We start from the raw sequence: 17,726 nt of genomic DNA on the forward strand, positions 1-17,726 counted from the left end.
GTGTGCTGTCTCCCAAGATGGGCAGTCCTTCTGCCAGTACATGGTGTTGGCTGAAATGCAGTCACTTGGCCTAGAGAAGAGAGGCTTGGCAGGGGTAGAGGTTGGAGTTTGGAGGGGACTGGTGGGAGAAAGTCACTGACAACAGCCCCCGGTTATGGCTGAATTAGTTATGAAGCAGCTGAACTGGCAAAGCCAACATGGCAGCCAGACTGGCAGCTCCATGGCACCTGACTCTGTCACCTGCCAGTGGCTCACCACATGCTCCCGCCCTTTGGTTTTGTTTTTCTCAGCTCCTGAAGGGAAACGATCCTCGGGCCTCACAGCTGTCTGGGTTGCTCGAAATCGGTTTGCTGTCCTAGATCGGATGCACTCAGTGAGTCAAGACTAAAAGCGGAACCTAATTTGGGAAGTAGGATAGCAGTGGCTTTTGTATTGAAGAATAGAGGGCACTCCCCCTCACCCCCCACTCTCCCCTGAGCAGCTGTAATCCTTGTGTATCAGCACTACCTCTATCCCTAGCCTTATCCCAATCCCCCTGTGGAAAAATGGCCTTAAAATTTATTTGATTGGGTTACTGTGGCCCTGGGCTTAAGAACCAAGCTAAAGTCACTCTTGACAACATCAAATTTGAAAAAGGTGGTCTGGATGAGGAGTTGACCTCATCCTCCTACCTCCAAAATGTAATAGGCCCTAAACAAAATAAACAACGCTCTCTCAAGAAAATATTTAACAAATTTAAGCCCAGAAGTACTATTCTCTTTGGTTGATTGAGGAATTAAGACTTTATTGGGCGGGGGGTTGGGGGAGGAGAATATTGGACTTCTCAGGATATTTCAGTTGGAAAAAAAAAAAAAAGCAGGAAAAAACAAAACAAAAAACTATCAGGGCCCTTGGAGAGAATCTTGGTTGGAAAGTCTACCAAGACTGCTGATTGACCTGGACAGGAAAAAACCCAAAGCCTCATTTATTGAAGCTAAGAAACAATGGCTGAGGGACATGGTCAGCTGTTGTCATTTTATATACACACACTTCTCTTAAGCCCCCTCTAACTGTCATTTCAGCTTCTGATCAAGAATCTAAAGAATGAAATCACCAAGAAAGTTCAGGTGCCCAACTGTGATGAGATCTTTTACGCTGGCACAGGCAACCTCCTGCTTCGAGACGCGGACTCCATCACACTCTTTGACGTGCAGCAGAAGCGGTAACGTGTCAGGTGCCCTGAGCAGACAGGCGTGCAGGGGGCAGAGTAGACATTCTCAGTGGGAGCTTTTTCCCCCCCAAGTGAGTTTGCCTCTTGGCTTGATCACTTCTTGTGCTATGATTCCAAACTGTGTTTCTCCTTTGTGACTCTCCATCCTGTACAGATACATAACCTTATAAGAAGGGGCTTATTTATTTTTAAAACACCAACCTGAACAAAGAATGCTCTTGGGATTTAGAATGCTAGGGACTCAGGGATGAAAAATAAGTTTCTGTACTTGAAGGAGCTTATAGTCAACTGGTAACAACAGACATACACAAATCCCTAATAATGGAGATAAGGCCATGTCTTATTACATTAATGAGGGAGTTGAAGAAGGAGGAAGTGTACAATACAGAGAATGTCTCTTTGGTACTCTTTAAGAAATTGAAGTTTACATTAATTTGGAGATGGAAGAAGGTAGGTCTTAACCTGGGACAAAGGAATCAGGTGTACTCATGTTTGCCCTTCTCTTTCGGTCCCAGAACTCTGGCATCTGTGAAGATTTCCAAGGTGAAATATGTTATCTGGTCAGCAGACATGTCCCATGTAGCTTTACTGGCCAAACATGGTAAGTCTTCATTATATCCACGCTGATGTGGAAACCAGTCCTTCCCTCCCCCTCCCTGCAAGTCCACTCACCCTATCCAGCAGAGCACTCATCCCCTATGCCTTTTTCAGCCATTGTGATCTGTAACCGCAAACTGGAGGCTCTGTGTAACATTCATGAGAACATCCGTGTCAAGAGTGGGGCCTGGGATGAGAGTGGGGTATTTATCTATACCACAAGCAACCACATCAAATATGCTGTCACCACTGGGTAAGTCACTGATCTAAGATACAGACTGGGAGAAGGTAGCTTCTTAAAATCACTCTCCTGTCTCAAGAGATGGAACTGAACTCCTCCCTGAATTTTCTTCCTGGAAAAGCTCAGTCTAAACATATTAGACATACATGTGCTAGGGGCATCCGAACATTCTTTGTTCAATTCTTTTAGAATTGTGAAATGCGACACAAATATAGAAAATGAGACAGCTGTTACAGAGAGAGAATAGCAAATAGTTATGTAAACATTTGTATAACTGTTGCCCAAGTCAATATGTAGAACAGTTCTGACACTCCAGAAGCCCTTTGCTACATGGTCATTATTGATGACAACCGCCTTCATTCTCCACCCAAACATAACATTATTCTGACTTTTATGGTAATTTCTTCTTTGCTTTTCTTTGTGATTTTACCACTCAGTTTGTGTCTTAAAATAATATGATTTAATTTTTCCTGGTTTTGAACATCATGTAAATAAAACCATACTGAATATATTATTTCATATTTTGCTGTGTTCAATATTTTGTTTAAGATTCATTCATCCATGATGTAGCTCTAATGTTATTTATTTTTATTGTATAATATTCTATTATATAAATATACCACATTTTATCAGTTCTACTCTAGAGGAATATTTGAGTGACTTCTAGTTTTGGGCTATTTTGGGAGAATGTTCTTTTAAATATTCTTTTACATGTTTCTGGTGCATATGCACATACGTTTCTCTTATGTATCCACCCAGAAAAAATACTGCTGGGTCATAGAGTATGCATATCTTTACATTTCCTAGGTAATGTGAAATTGCTTTCCAAAGTGGTTGTACTATAAAAGTTTCCTTGCTTGTCATCTTGGCCAGCACCTTCCTTTGTCAGACTTATTTTTGTTTATCTGGTGGATGTGTAACAATATCTCATTGTAATTTTACTTTGTCTAATTCCTAATAAGATTAGGCAACTTTTCATTTGGCCATCCATCAGGATTTCCTCTTCTTTGAATTCCATTCACATCCTTTCTTCTTCTTTTTTTAATATATTTTACTGAATTTTTTACAGAGAGGAAGAAAGAGGGATAGGGAGTTAGAAATATGGATGAGAGAGAATCATCTATCAGCTGCCTCTTGCACACCCCCTACTGGGGATGTGCCCACAACTGAGGTACATGCCCTTGACTGGAATCGAACACAGGACCTTTCAGTCCGCAGGCCGACGCTCCATCCACTGAGCCAAACCAGTTTCTGCCTTTCTTTTTCTTTTTAATGAGTTATCCTTGATCATTTGTAGACATTCTTTATATCTACTTGACCTTTGAAAGTGTGGCTAGGGGCACCACTCTCCATGAATTTGAAATTCTTTGCTTAGCCAGGACCAGTTTGGCTCAGTGGATAGAGCGTCGGCCTGCGGACTGAAGGGTCCCGGGTTTGATTCCGGGCAAGGGCATGTACCTTGGTTGTGAGCACATCCCCAGTAGGGGGTGTGCAAGAGGCAGCTGATCGATGATTCTCTCTCATCAATGTTTCTAACTCTCTATCTCTCTCTTCCTCTCTGTGAAAAATCAATAAAATATATTTTTAAAAAAAAAAGAAAGAAAAAAAGAAATTCTTTGCTTAACTTTTGACTTTCCAAAAACTTAACTACTAACAGTAATAACCTACTGCTAACAAAAGCCTTATTGATAATGTAAGTTGATTAACACATGTTTTGTATGTTATATGTATTAAATACTGTAGTCTTTAATAAAGTAAATTAGAGAAAAATTTTTATTTAAAAAATCAAGGTGGAGAAAATACATTTACAGTATTTATTGAAAATACCTTTGTAACTAGACCTGCGTAATTCAAACCCATGTTGTTCAAAGGTCAACTGTATTTGAGTGTCAGTCTTTTGTCAGGGCTCTGTATTATAGATATTAGTATCTCCTCCCATTCTGTGGCATGTCTTTTAACTCTCATCATGATACCTTTCAATGAACATAAGTTCCTAATGTAGTTGAATCTGTGAATATCCTTTATGGGTATTAAATTTTTTGTCCTACTTAAAAAACTCTTTATTGACTCCAAGATCATAAAGGTATTCTTTATATTCTCTTGTAGAATTTTTATAGTTTTGCCTTTCATAGCTAGGTCCATCTACCTGAAGATTATTTTTGTGTATGGTTTGAGGTATAGGGGACTCAGTATATGCATTTAACACTATAAATTACCCATCAAATATTATATTATACCTGTAAGTTTTAATTTTGTTAACTTTTTCTTTTCATTCAGTTTAAAATATTTTGTTTTTTGTCATTTCTGTGTGTGTCAGAACTCTTCACATCTATCTCTTATATACCTTATAAGGAAGGAATTAATTATCCATAGTGGCCTAGTGCTTATATATTAGAACTTCAGTAGGGCGGATTCCTATTGCCATATCTGTTAACTGCTAAATTAATAGTTTATGAAGAAAGATCACACTATTTGCTCTATCTTTCCCACTTCATAATAAAGAATAAAATAAAGAAGAAAATAAATTTAATTCTGTTCTATTTTGAATAACTTCCCATCTATATCATTGTCCAAATGGCACTGGACAAAATGATAATGAGAGGATAAAGGGCTGTGGCTAGGCTTTGTCCATTCCTTTATAGGCTGGATTTTTCCCCTCACTCACTGAAAGTGGTTCTCTCTAACTCCTCTTAGGGACTATGGGATCATTCGAACTCTGGATTTACCCATCTATGTCACAAGGGTGAAGGGCAACAACGTATATTGCCTAGATAGGGAGTGTCGTCCTCGTGTGCTCACCATTGATCCTACTGAGTTCAAGTTCAAGCTGGCCCTGATCAACAGAAAATATGATGAGGTATGAAAGAAGAAAACATGCTAAGAGTATTGAGACGGGAAGTATTGTTTTTCCTATAAGTAATCTCTATTTCCTGCCCTACCCCACCCCAAATGTCTAGGTACTGCACATGGTAAGAAACGCCAAACTAGTAGGCCAGTCTATCATTGCTTATCTCCAGAAGAAGGGCTATCCTGAAGTGGCACTGCATTTTGTCAAGGACGAGAAAACTCGCTTTAGTCTGGCACTGGAGTGTGGAAACATTGAGGTGAGAATAATCCTATTTAATAAAGAAGTAATGTGCAAATTAACCATCACTCCAAGACACAAGATGGCCACCCCCAGTGGTCAAAGATGGCTGCCCCCATGTGGACACAAGATGGCTTCCACAAGATGGCCTGCAGGGGAGGGCAGTTGTGGGTGACCAGGCCTGCAGGGGAGGGCAGTTGGGAGAGATCAGGTCTGCAGGGGAGGGCAGTTGTGGGTGATCAGACCTGCAGGGAAGGGCAGTTGGGAGAGATCAGGTCTGCAGGGGAGGGCAGTTGTGGGTGATCAGACCAGCAGGGAGGGAAGTTAAGGGTGACCAGGCCAGCAGGGAGGGCAGTTAGGGGCAATCGGGCCAGCCAGGGAGCAGTTAGGCATTGATCAGGCTGGTAGGAAGAAGCGGTTTGGGGCAATCAGGCAGAGGCAGGCGAGTGATTGGGAGCCAGCAGTACTGGATTGTGAGAGGGATGTCTGCCCGCCTGTTTAGTGCACCGGGCCTCTAGTGTGGTTATAAGCTCCATATCAATGTGGAGAAGGTGAGGATTAGGATGGCATTAGGAAGGCATTATTCTGGGCTTGCTTCTTTAGTAAGTATAATAGAATTTGGGGGGCGGGGTGTTAGTTGTTAGATAGAACCATCTTTCTGATGCTATTTGCCCATCTCTACTTTTTCCTATCTGTTTCTGCCACAGCACTTCTATTGATTTCATGCTTAGTCTGAATTCAGTAAATTTAGAATAGGGGCAAGATAGCATGGGATTAGAAAAATCTCCTTTCTTGACATTTGACCTGCTCATTGGCTGCTTAGATGAAAGAGTCCTTAATTAAATGTTGGGCCCTAGAGGCTGTAGGCATTATTTTTAAATGGGGAGAGGGCTTAGGAATGTAGACTTTTCAGTTTAGAACTTCCTTTTATTATTTCTCCTGTCTTCTCTAAAGCCCTTGTGGATCTTCAGAGTTGGCAAGTAGGAAATAACATAGCTAAGAAAGGTTTGGCTCTATGGAATCAACAACTGCTAAGAAGTAATTTTGTAAAAACTAAATTTCTGATGACAATGTGATGTAATTCTTCTATCCATGGCTCCATATGGGGTTATACTTGTTGATGGGATTTCCAATACAATTAGGCTGCAAGTGAGGCGTGATTGAAAGTTCCTTGGGAAATTTATTTAGATGCAAACACTGACTGTCATCCCTGGCTTGGAGCCACGGTGCCCATCCTGTTAACTAACCCTGAGGATTCTTTAGATTGCTCTGGAAGCAGCCAAAGCGCTGGATGACAAGAACTGCTGGGAGAAGCTGGGAGAAGTGGCCTTGCTACAGGGGAACCACCAGATTGTGGAAATGTGTTATCAGCGCACCAAAAACTTTGACAAGCTTTCCTTCCTATATCTCATCACTGGCAACTTAGAGAAACTCCGCAAGATGATGAAGATTGGTGAGGCCCCAGAAACTAAGGATGGGAAGAGGGATCCTGGTGGGGGAGGAGGAAGCTAGAGAGGAGAGAGAGAATTTAAGAGAGAAGGCCTAACGTGGTGTCTCTTACTGACTTGGTACAGCCGAGATCCGAAAGGACATGAGTGGCCATTATCAGAATGCCCTGTACCTGGGTGATGTGTCAGAACGGGTGCGGATCCTGAAGAACTGTGGGCAGAGTAAGTATCTTTCCAGACTCACCTGTTCCTTTGGGGCCTTAGGAAGAATGTTCTCTTCCTGGTGATTATTCAGGTGCAGTAGAGAGAGGTTTGCCTTCATTGGGCAGTTTTTCAGAAGAGACAGTATGCTCCTACCACGCTCAGAGACTTTCTTCAAAGCCAAATGGAGGCCCAGCCAGAATATTCAGTCTGTCCAAGCACTCTTAGGAAAATATTTAATAGTCGTGGAGGAGGTAGAAGTTGTAAAAGGTCCTGAGCGGGCACCCTAGTTAATGCAGTTGGTTAGATGCCATTGGAATTTTATTCTTTTAATTCAGTTCCCGAGGTTTTGCTCATTTATTTATTTTTTGTTTATATATTCAAGGGATATTTTTTTAAATGTCACTATATACCAAGTATTATACTAACATGTAAGATACATCAGGGAACAAGAGATGTACAGATGTGGTTTGGACCAAGGTGCTAGTAGTGAAGGGGTGAGCAATGGTCAGATTTAGTGTATAAAGGTAGAATCAGCATGGTTTATTAAAGGACTGGATGTGGGATCTTTAACAGAGGAGTCAGCAGTGATTCCCAGGTTCTCATCAACATTGATGATAGATCTTAAAGATAAGCAACTGTATTAGTTACCTGTTGCTTTGTAACAAATTGCACCCAAACTTAGTAGTTTAGAATGACAAACATTGACTATTTTCATATGCATCATGGTTTAGTTGGGTGCCTTTCTCAGTGACTCTCATGAGGCTGCAATCTATGTGTTGGCCAAGGCTGCAGACATCTCAAGGCTCACGTGGGGGAGGATCTGCTCCCTCCCGCGCTCACTACATGGCTGTGAGCAGCCCTCAGGTCCCCGCTGGCTGTTGGTTGGGAGATGGCATTTTTCTGCTTCTCCATAGTGCAACTCACTCCCTCAGAGCAAGGGAACAAGAGAGGGCATCCGAGATGGAAGTCACAGTATTTGTATCCTAATCTCAGGATTGATGCTCATTACTTCTGCCATGATGTCCTAGTCATTAGAAGCAAGTCAATGAGTCCAGCCCACACTTAAGGGGATGGGGTTATGCAAGGACTTACTGGAGGCAGGGATCACTGGGGAGGCATCTTTGAGTCTGCCTACCCACAGCAGCATTCACTTGGAAATGTACCTGAACCACAAAGTCTAATTTTTCTGCAGAGTCACTGGCTTATCTCACAGCTGCTACCCATGGCTTAGATGAAGAAGCTGAGAGCCTGAAGGAGACATTTGACCCAGAAAAGGAGACAGTGAGTCTTTACATGAGTGTCTCTGATTAACTCTGAAATCTTGGGATGTTTATGTTCTTTTTAACCCTCACCCAAAGAATGAGGCTATTTTTCCCATTGATTTTTAGAGGATAGAAGGGAAGGGAAAGAAAGAGAGAAGCATCGATGTGAGAGACACATTGATTAGTTGCCTCCCATATGCACCCCAACCAGGGACTAGGATCAAGTCTGAAACCCAAATACGTGTCCTTGACCGGAAATCAAACCTGTGACACTCTAACCACTGAGAAACACAGGCAGGGTTTGGGACGTTTAAAATATTTTTTATTTTATTTATTTTTATTTTTTGAGAGGGGGGGAGGGGGGGAGGGAGGGAGGGAGAGAGAGGGATAAAGAAATAGAAGCATTGCCCTGACCGGTTTGGCTCAATGGATAGAACGTCAGCCTGTGGACTGGAGGGTCCTGGGTTCGATTCCAGTCAAGGGCATGTACCTTGGTTGCAGGCACGTCCTTGGAAGGGGGTGTGCAGGAGGCAGCTGATCAATGTTTATCTCTCATTGATGTTTCTAACTCTCTATCCATCTCCCTTCCTCTCTGTAAAAAAAATATATATATAATTTTTTAAAAAAATTAAAAGAAATAGAAACATTGATTGGCTGCCTCCTGCACTCCCCACTACTAGGGATTGAGCCCATAAACTGGGCAAGTGCCCTGACTAAGAATTGAACCTGTGATTTCTTGGTTCATGGGTCAACTCAGAGCCACACCAGCCAGACAGTCTTGGGGTATTTGAAATCTACAAATGTCACCGTCCTACCTGAGGGCCTATAACCATCCCCTACATGATTCCTGATAGTTGTTTGCTTTTAACCTTCTACCTTTCAGATTCCAGATATTGACCCTAATGCCAAGTTGCTCCAGCCTCCTGCACCTATCATGCCATTGGATACCAATTGGCCCTTATTGACAGTGTCCAAAGGGTTCTTTGAAGGCTCCATTGCCAGCAAGGGTAAGTGCTCACTGCTCCCATATAGTTTTTGTGGTTTGTTTTATGGAGAACTGTCCTGGGGAGTACTGTCGGCTCTCCTCTCCTTTTCATCTGTCCTTTTTTTCTGTATGAAGCCTCATGGAGCACTGAGATGCCGGAGTTACGGTACACAGTGTTTTAAAATCTAAAAAACATTATGAGATCCTTAACATTTGGAAAATAGGTGGGGAAAAAGAGAGATGTTATAGTCCATGCTTCTAACAACCACTATTAGCATTTTGGTTTATATCCTTAGGTTTTACCATATATATAGTATTCTCTCCATTCAGTATTTTTCATTCATGATGTACAATGTTAATAGTACAAATTCAGCCAAAACCGGTTTGGCTTAGCGGTAGAACGTCGGTCTGCGGACTGAAAGGTCCCGGGTTCGATTCCGGTCAAGGGCGTGTACATTGGTTGCGGGCGCATCTTTGGTAGGGGGTGTGCAAGAGGCAGCTGGTCGATGTTTCTCTCTCATCGACGTTTCTAGCTTTTTATCCCTCTCTCCTCTTCTCTGTAAAAATCAATAAAATATATTTTAAAAAATAAATAAATTAAATAAATAAATAAATAAAAGTACAAATTCAGCTACCTCAAATTCTGTCATGTGGGTATATGCAGATTTGTGTCCCCATACCCACCCTTAACTCTCCTCCTGACTTATTGGATATGTCTACTAAGTCATTTCTCCTGACTTACAGCTTAAGTAGATCCTTAGGCATTTTGCTCCCAGCTCTGCTCTTTGCTCCATCTTCTCTAACTTACCCTATGTCCTCGATTAAGAAGCAGTTTTTGGCCGAAACCGGTTTGGCTCAATGGATAGAGCTTCTGCCTGGGGACTGAAAAGTCCCAGGTTCGATTCCGGTCAAGGGCATGTACAATACCTTGGTTGCCGGCATATCCCTAGTAGGGGGTGTGCAAGAGGCAGCTGATCGATGACTCTCTCTCTCTCTCTCATCGATGTTTCTAACTCTCTATCTCTCTCCCTTCCTCTCTGTACAAAAATCAATAAAATATGTATATATATATTTTTAAAAAGCAGTTTTTGGTAGCTGGAAGGCCAATTGTTTCCTTCTCTTCTGTTCCCTCTCTATGAAACTTGCTACTGAAAGCATAATTTATATATTATAAATAATGAACAAAAACAGTAAGGAGACAGAACCTTACCACCTGCTTTTGTAAGGAGTCAGCCTGTCTGCAGAGGAGGCCACATCTCACACTTGCCTGACTATAACCAGCTTCTTTTTGTCCTTTGCCTCTGCAGGGAAGGGAGGAGCACTGGCTGCTGACATTGACATTGACACAGTTGGTACTGAGGGCTGGGGAGAGGATGCCGAGCTGCAGCTGGATGAAGGTAAGAATACAATTCTAGGACTGGTCTGAGCAGATGCACCCCCTGGAGTGGCCTGTGGGCAGTTCTGCAGGGTTCCAAACCATGGGACTAATAAGGATCTCAACATTTTGCTTTCCTTTGGCTAAGATTTTGTCATTACAAGGATCTATTCTGAGCTTGGGCTTTCCTTACAGATGGATTTGTGGAGGCTACAGACGGTTTGGGAGATGACGCTCTTGGGAAGGGACAGGAAGAAGGAGGTGGGTGGGAGGTAGAAGAAGATCTGGAGCTCCCTCCTGAGCTGGTACGTGGAATTCTTACCCTTGTAAAGTTCTCACTGTTGTCCCTGTGGAAGCCAGTGGCCTTATTGCCCTCCCCACCATCACCACCCCTGTCCTGAGGTCCCCAAAAGGAAGGGGATCTACACCCTACTAATATGATGCTTTACCTCCCATTGTATATAATAAAGAGGTAATATGCAAATTGACTGTTATGCCCAAGATGGCCACCCCCATGTGGTCACAAGATGGCTGGCACAGATGGCCGGCAGAGGAGGGTAGTTGTAGGCGATCAGGCCAGCAGGGGAGGGCAGTTGGGGGTGACCAGGCCTGCACGGGAGGGCAGTTGGGGGCAATTGGGCCAGCAGAGGAGGGCAGTTGGGGCTGATTGGGCTAGCAGGTGAGGGCAATTGGGGGCGATTGGGCTGGCAGTGGAGGGCAGTTGGGGGGATTGGGCCAGCAGGAGAGCAGTTAGGCATCAGTCAGGCTGGCAGGGTAGTGATTAGGGGGTGATCAGGCTGGCAGACAGAAACGGTTAGGGGCAATCAGGCAGGCAGGCAAGCTGTTGGGAGCCAGCAGTCCCGGATTGTGAGAGGGATGTCCCAGATTGGAGAGGGTGCAGGCTGGGCTGAGGGACAACCCCCCACCCCATGCACAAATTTCATGCACCAGACATCTAGTTTGAAAGAAAGAAGAAGGAGATAATCAGGGTTATGCCAGTAGCAGCTTATGAAAGGCAGCAGGCTTTTTGTCAGCAAGCTTTTGGTATATAATTTTGTTACTTGTGAAGCTGCTCCTATTTTGAGTGTTTTTCCCCACAACCACAACCCCTCTTCTCCAATAGAGACTGGGAACAAGGAACCAAGCTCTGTTAAGATTTATCAGGACAGCCAAAAAACCGGTTTGGCTCAGTGGATAGAGCACTGGTCTGCGGACTGAGGGGGTCCCGGGTTCAATTCCGGTTAAGGGCATGTACATTAACTATGGGCACATCCTTGATGAGGGGTGTGCAGGAGGCAGCTGATCGATGTCTCTCTCTCATCGATGTTTCTAGCTCTCTATCCCTCTCCCTTCTTCTCTGTAAAAAATGAATAAAATATATTATAAAAAAAAAAAAAGATTTATCAGGACAATGCTTGAATGGCTCACTTACTGTTTTTCCCCTAGGACATACCCCCCGCAGCTGGTGGGGCTGAGGATGGGTTCTTTGTGCCCCCCACCAAGGGCACCAGCCCAACTCAGGTAAGCGGGGAGACAGCCTGTGGGGACGAGTGTTTCTGAGCTGGCTATCACTGATGAATGTGCAAGGAGTATTGCTGCAGAGTAGGCTAGTTTGGGAATAGTAAGAACAAGATTTCACCTGGCTTGGGTTTTCTGTTTTTTGTTAGATCTGGTGCAATAACTCTCAGCTTCCAGTTGATCACATCCTGGCAGGATCTTTTGAAACCGCCATGAGGGTAAGTCTTAAAGTAACTTTGGCTTTTGTTCAGTTATTGTCTCAACCAGAGTCCCAGGGAGATGGTTGACTCACCTTAACCAAATGGAAATTATCCCACCCACAAGGGCAGAGGCATGTATTTACCATGGAAACCCTGGGTCTTGACTGAAGAAACTTTTCTCATAAGGCCTTCCTCTTACATGCTTTCCTTTTGGCTTAGTCATCTCCTAGGTCCGTGGTCAGCATATTGCAGCTCCCGAGCCACATGCGGCTCTTTGGCCCCTTGAGTGTGGCTCTCCCACAAAGTACTATGGCCTGTGAGAGTCTATTTTGAAGAAGTGGCGTTGGAAGAAGTTTAAGTTTAAAAAATTTGGCTCTCAAAAGAAATCTCCATCGTTATACTGCTTGTTGATATTTGGCTCTGCTGACCACTGTCCTAGGTGAATCCTTCCAACCATCTTCCACTCATTTTATAGCCTGCTTTCTGGCTCATATCAGTGAAGTAAGCATCCCTTCATGAACAGGTGTATGTTTTGAACACTAAGCATGGGTGCAGTAGCAATGATAACGGCCACCACAACTGCAACAACTAACATGTATTCACTGTGTGCCAGGCACTGCCCTAAATGCTTTAACAGGTATTAAATGAGGGAGGTCCTGTAAACAAGTGTAGTTTACTGATGAGGAAATGAGTACAGAGAAGTTAAGTCCTTGCCCAAGGCACTTGGTTTTTAAGGGGGAGGAGGACAAAAATCCTTAAGTTTCTTGCTTCCTGTATTTCAGCTCCTTCACGACCAGGTGGGGGTGACCCAGTTTGGCCCCTACAAGCAGCTGTTCCTGCAGACCTACGCCCGAGGCCGTACCACCTATCAGGCTCTGCCCTGCCTGCCCTCCATGTATGGCTACCCTAATCGCAATTGGTAAGAGCCCCGTGTTCCTAACTTTTATCTGTTCCAGCGTGGTTTAGATATTTCAGGTGGTAGCCTCAGGGACAGTCACAATTTTTCAAAGCTGGGGTTCCTAATAGGAAACGATTTTTTTGGCATGGCACTCTCCGAGGTTCGGTTACTGCTTTCACGGTGATTATGTTGCCAGAAAAAGTAGTTGAGTCCCAGTGGGCTCCTACTTATTGTCTGTCTTCTTCCTGCTTTTCCATGTGTAGGAAGGATGCAGGGCTGAAGAGTGGTGTACCAGCTGTGGGCCTGAAACTCAATGACCTCATCCAACGGTTGCAACTGTGCTACCAGCTCACCACCGTTGGCAAGTTTGAGGAGGCGGTGGAAAAATTCCGATCCATCTTACTCAGTGTGCCACTCCTTGTTGTGGACAATAAACAGGAGATTGCAGAGGTTAGGAGGGGTCTACTACTTGTCCTAGTCATGGGCACCCGCACATTCTTGCCCCTGTACCATGACCTTCCTTTGCCCCTTCCTTCAGGCCCAGCAGCTCATCACCATTTGCCGTGAGTACATTGTGGGTTTGTCCATGGAGATCGAAAGGAAGAAGCTGCCTAAAGAGAGCCTGGAACAGCAGAAACGCACCTGCGAGGTAAGATATGTGGCCCTCTGAGCAGTAAAGCGGTTCCCTTCCCTCTTCCTCCATTATGTCTGAATTTTTCAATTCCAAACCCAGATCTCAATCTGGGGAGTAAGAGAAATTTGGTCCCATTTCTGTGAGAAGAAAATGTATTTCTACACTCTTCTTCCTCATCTCATCAGTCTTCCATACCTAGGAAGCAGAAGACTTCCCTGCTTTATCACCAGTCCTGTTTTTATTTGTGTGGTTTTTTTAAATGCATGTGTACCAGCTATGCATGACCTATCTCAACAGTCTAATCAGCCTCTCATGTGTTCCTCTTTCTGTCCACCAGATGGCAGCCTATTTCACCCACTCAAACCTGCAGCCTGTGCACATGATCCTGGTGCTGCGGACAGCCCTCAACCTCTTCTTCAAGCTCAAGAACTTTAAAACAGCTGCCACCTTTGCTCGGCGCCTGTTGGAACTTGGGCCCAAGCCAGAGGTGGCTCAACAGGTAGATAGGAACCCCGTCAGTGAGCATAAAAGAACCAGGTCTGCTCTTACAGGGAGGGAGTAGTAGACCGAGGTCTTTGCTGCTGAAATAAAGCACAGAATGATATTCAAGAAAAAGAGCCACAAAATTTGACTCTTTTTACTTACTGGCATGGATACCTCTTTTTGTTCCTGGAAACTGAACTAATAACTTATTCAGACATGGCACCAGGGTGAGAGTGATTGGCAACCTAGAATAGCTCCACTGCCCCTGAAAATAACCCTATGCCTGACCTTGAGCTCCAGATCTCCCAATACCACCACCACTCACCTCCACGTATATGTCCCCTTGTGTTCTCCAAAGGCATTTTTAGGCAATGGAAGCCAGTTCTAACCCAGGCCTGACCCTGATAACTCAGACTTGTTAGAGGAATATGGGTCTAGATCCAGGGAACTTCTTTGGTGTTGAGAAGGGAATAGCCTGATTCCACAGGAGTGGTAATCATTACCCCTTCATGTATGTCCTGCACAGAAGGTATATTTCGAATTCAGTGCAATTCCATCCTGCACCAAAGAAACTACTAAACCATAACGGTGAAATAATTTGAGTTGTATGAAGCTTTTACTACTCTTAAATAAAATATTCCTTCCCTCTCTTAGACCCGGAAAATCCTGGCAGCCTGCGAGAAGAACCCCACAGATGCCTACCAACTTAATTATGACATGCACAACCCTTTCGACATCTGTGCTGCATCTTACCGGCCCATCTACCGTGGAAAACCAGTGGAAAAGTGTCCACTCAGTGGGGCCTGCTATTCCCCTGAATTCAAGGGTCAGATCTGCAGGGTCACTACAGTAAGTACTGTCCTCGAGAAATGCATCTAGGATATTGAGGGAAGGGGGGAGAGAAGCAGCACAGTGGTCCTTTCTCTCCTGTATTTGCCCCTACCTCCTTGAGGCATATACTGGGTAAAGCTAGAGCTTCTCCCACTGCTCTTTGTCAATCACTAACAGACAATAACAAAGCACTTTATTGTGCTCATGGAAGAGTGGAGCAAGTAAGCTTTCTAGGCATCTCAACCTCTCAAACTCCTAACTTCTTCCTGTTTCCTCTTCCACAGGTGACAGAGATTGGCAAAGATGTGATTGGTTTAAGGATCAGTCCTCTGCAGTTTCGCTGAAGCCCCCTTTGTGTATAGGGTCAGTCATCATATTCCCCTCAGTCTCCACCCCAAAACCAAGAATTAATCTTTATGTCCTAACCTGTCCCTTTCCCTGCCCTAAGATCAAGTGTTGTTTTCTCTTGTTCTATGGCTAATAAATGTCTAAGCTTGACTTCTTGTATTTTTTGTCTCTGAGGACCTGTCATTCTCTCAATCTTACAGTTGTGGTCACAGTTGGACTTGCCTTCCCAGCTTAACTCTTTCAAGAAACAAATGAAAATGCAGTGGTGAACTTTTGTTTAGTAAATTCCTTCAGTGCTAATCCTTTTCTTCCCTTCTACCTTTCTATCCTCTTTGTTAGAAAGGAGTGAGATGTAATAAATAAGGTAGCATCTTTTCCTCCATCACAGCAAACTAAGACATCCTGCATTTTCAACTTTCAGGCAGGTACCCTCCCTCTCTGGGCCCAGAAATTTAAAGTTGGGAAAAAAACTGTCTGGTTTTCCAAAAATGCACTTCACTTTTTATTGACTTGTTTTTTTTTTATAATCATTGTTCTTATTTGTTGTTTCTCACACTAAATAAACTAAATTACTGCGAGAGTTTTGTGGCTTCTTTCTTGTTCCTACTTATTCGGTGCAGCTGCCCACCAAAGCATATCTTTCCTTATATAACTACTTTATAGAAGGAAGGAAAACTAGGGGACAAATAGGTTAATTACAAAAGTAGTAAATGCCCATTGTTTAAAACAAAGCACACATTTTTCTTAGGATATATTAAACTGCTGTGAGAATGGTGGAAAGCAAATAGCTCCCCTGTTCCATTATTGACTGCAACGTTCTGTCTGTTATTTATTGAGCACCTATCATGTCTGTCACTGTTCTAGATGTTTTTTATGTAATATACATATATAAGATTAATTAGAGGTAAATACATTAAATTAGGCTGATTACAGTGCTGATAAAGTATTTTGCTTGCTATGTGCTAAGACTGAGTAGAATAACATGCTGTGTCTTTGATTAAAATATGTATTTTTTTGCCCAACCAGTGTGTCTCAGTGGATTGAGTGTCATCCCATGCACCAGGAGGTCACTGGTTCGATTCCTAATTAGGGCACATGCCCAGGTTGGGGGCTCGATCCCCCACTGGAGGTCATGCAGGAGGCAACCGATCAATGTTTCTCTCTCATCAATGATTCTATCTCTCCCTCTCCCTATCTCTCTCTCTCTAAGATCAATAAAAATATATCTTTTAAAAATTTGTCTTTTAAAAAAGAGCTTAGTCCTTTATATTTTTATAGCTTTTTTTTTTTAATATATTTTATTGATTTTGTACAGAGAGGAGGGGAGAGAGAGAGTTAGAAACATCGATGAGAGAGAGTCATCGATCAGCTGCCTCTTACACACCCCCCACTGGGGGTATGCCCGCAACCAAGGTACATGCCCTTGACCGGAATCGAACCCGGGACCCTTCAGTCCCCAAGCCGACGCTCTATCCATTGAGCCAAACCGGTCCCGGCATATTTTTATAGCTTTTAAGAGTTGCTTTCCTAAAGTATCCCCAAACTAAGCCTGCCTTATTTTGGTAACACTTTCTCAAGTTATAAGCATGCTTTTTGTAAATATATGCAAGTTGGTAATAAGTTTTGGCCAAAAAAACTTTTGTAACTTTAAAAATTAAACTATAAGATTAACTTTGCATATAAACATAAACATTATTCTGAATTCAGGGATATGAAAAAAGTTAGTTATCCACATTTCTTAAACCTTATGGAACTGGGGAAACAAAATGGATATATGTGAAATTATTATGAATATCAGGCAAGAACTTAAAATTGGTCAATGACAGTGGAGCTATTATGTTCTTAATCTAGAGTGCTATAAAAATGCTGTGAATTACTGTTTCAGAACATTGTTCACTGTATATTCGAAAGGCAAGAGGTGAGTAAATACTGAGATGAGGTGTTAGAATTACCAGTAGTAAGACACAGAAAAGCAGGAGCAAGTTTAAGAAATAATGCAGCCCAAACCGGTTTGGCTCTGGATAGAGCGTTGGCCTGCGGACTGAAAGGTCCCGGGTTCGATTCTGGTCAAGGGCATGTACCTTGGTTGTGGGCACATTCCCAGTAGGGGGTGTGCAAGAGCAGCTGATCTATGATTCTCATTAATGTTTCTAACTATCCCTCTCTCTTTCTTTCTCTCATTGATGTTTCTAACTATCCCTCCCTCTTTCTTTCTGTAAAAAAGCAATAAAAAATTAAAAAAAGAAATAATACAAAAGAAGATCCATGCTTGTTTTCAACTCCATCATAATTTTCTCAATTACCACCTAGTATTTTCCTTATTAACATGCTTATTTACCACATTAATGAAAAGCCAATGAAAATGCCAATTATTTTTAATCACGTGCTTGATAACTCTGTAGTCATA

General features: G+C 43.1%; 1 protein-coding gene across 1 annotated transcript in view; it reads left to right on the plus strand.

The window, feature by feature from the left end:
- COPA (COPI coat complex subunit alpha) overlaps positions 1-15,899 on the plus strand; it is a 42,450-nt gene extending 26,551 nt beyond the window's left edge. Inside the window, exons 14-33 of the mRNA XM_084865833.1 lie at positions 291-373; positions 1,062-1,201; positions 1,726-1,811; positions 1,922-2,060; positions 4,743-4,905; positions 5,006-5,152; positions 6,397-6,586; positions 6,708-6,803; positions 7,978-8,066; positions 8,931-9,054; positions 10,340-10,429; positions 10,603-10,712; positions 11,854-11,928; positions 12,075-12,143; positions 12,908-13,044; positions 13,287-13,473; positions 13,562-13,672; positions 13,995-14,156; positions 14,795-14,989; positions 15,256-15,899. Coding sequence (XP_084721959.1) covers positions 291-373; positions 1,062-1,201; positions 1,726-1,811; positions 1,922-2,060; positions 4,743-4,905; positions 5,006-5,152; positions 6,397-6,586; positions 6,708-6,803; positions 7,978-8,066; positions 8,931-9,054; positions 10,340-10,429; positions 10,603-10,712; positions 11,854-11,928; positions 12,075-12,143; positions 12,908-13,044; positions 13,287-13,473; positions 13,562-13,672; positions 13,995-14,156; positions 14,795-14,989; positions 15,256-15,315 — 2,453 coding nt within the window. The 3' untranslated portion in view covers positions 15,316-15,899. The remainder of the gene's footprint in view (positions 1-290; positions 374-1,061; positions 1,202-1,725; positions 1,812-1,921; positions 2,061-4,742; positions 4,906-5,005; positions 5,153-6,396; positions 6,587-6,707; positions 6,804-7,977; positions 8,067-8,930; positions 9,055-10,339; positions 10,430-10,602; positions 10,713-11,853; positions 11,929-12,074; positions 12,144-12,907; positions 13,045-13,286; positions 13,474-13,561; positions 13,673-13,994; positions 14,157-14,794; positions 14,990-15,255) is intronic.
- Positions 15,900-17,726: the final 1,827 nt, after the last annotated feature.

This window comes from Pipistrellus hanaki (assembly GCF_964339955.1).
Source record: "Pipistrellus hanaki genome assembly, chromosome: 18".
Classification (NCBI taxonomy): Eukaryota; Metazoa; Chordata; class Mammalia; order Chiroptera; family Vespertilionidae; genus Pipistrellus; species Pipistrellus hanaki.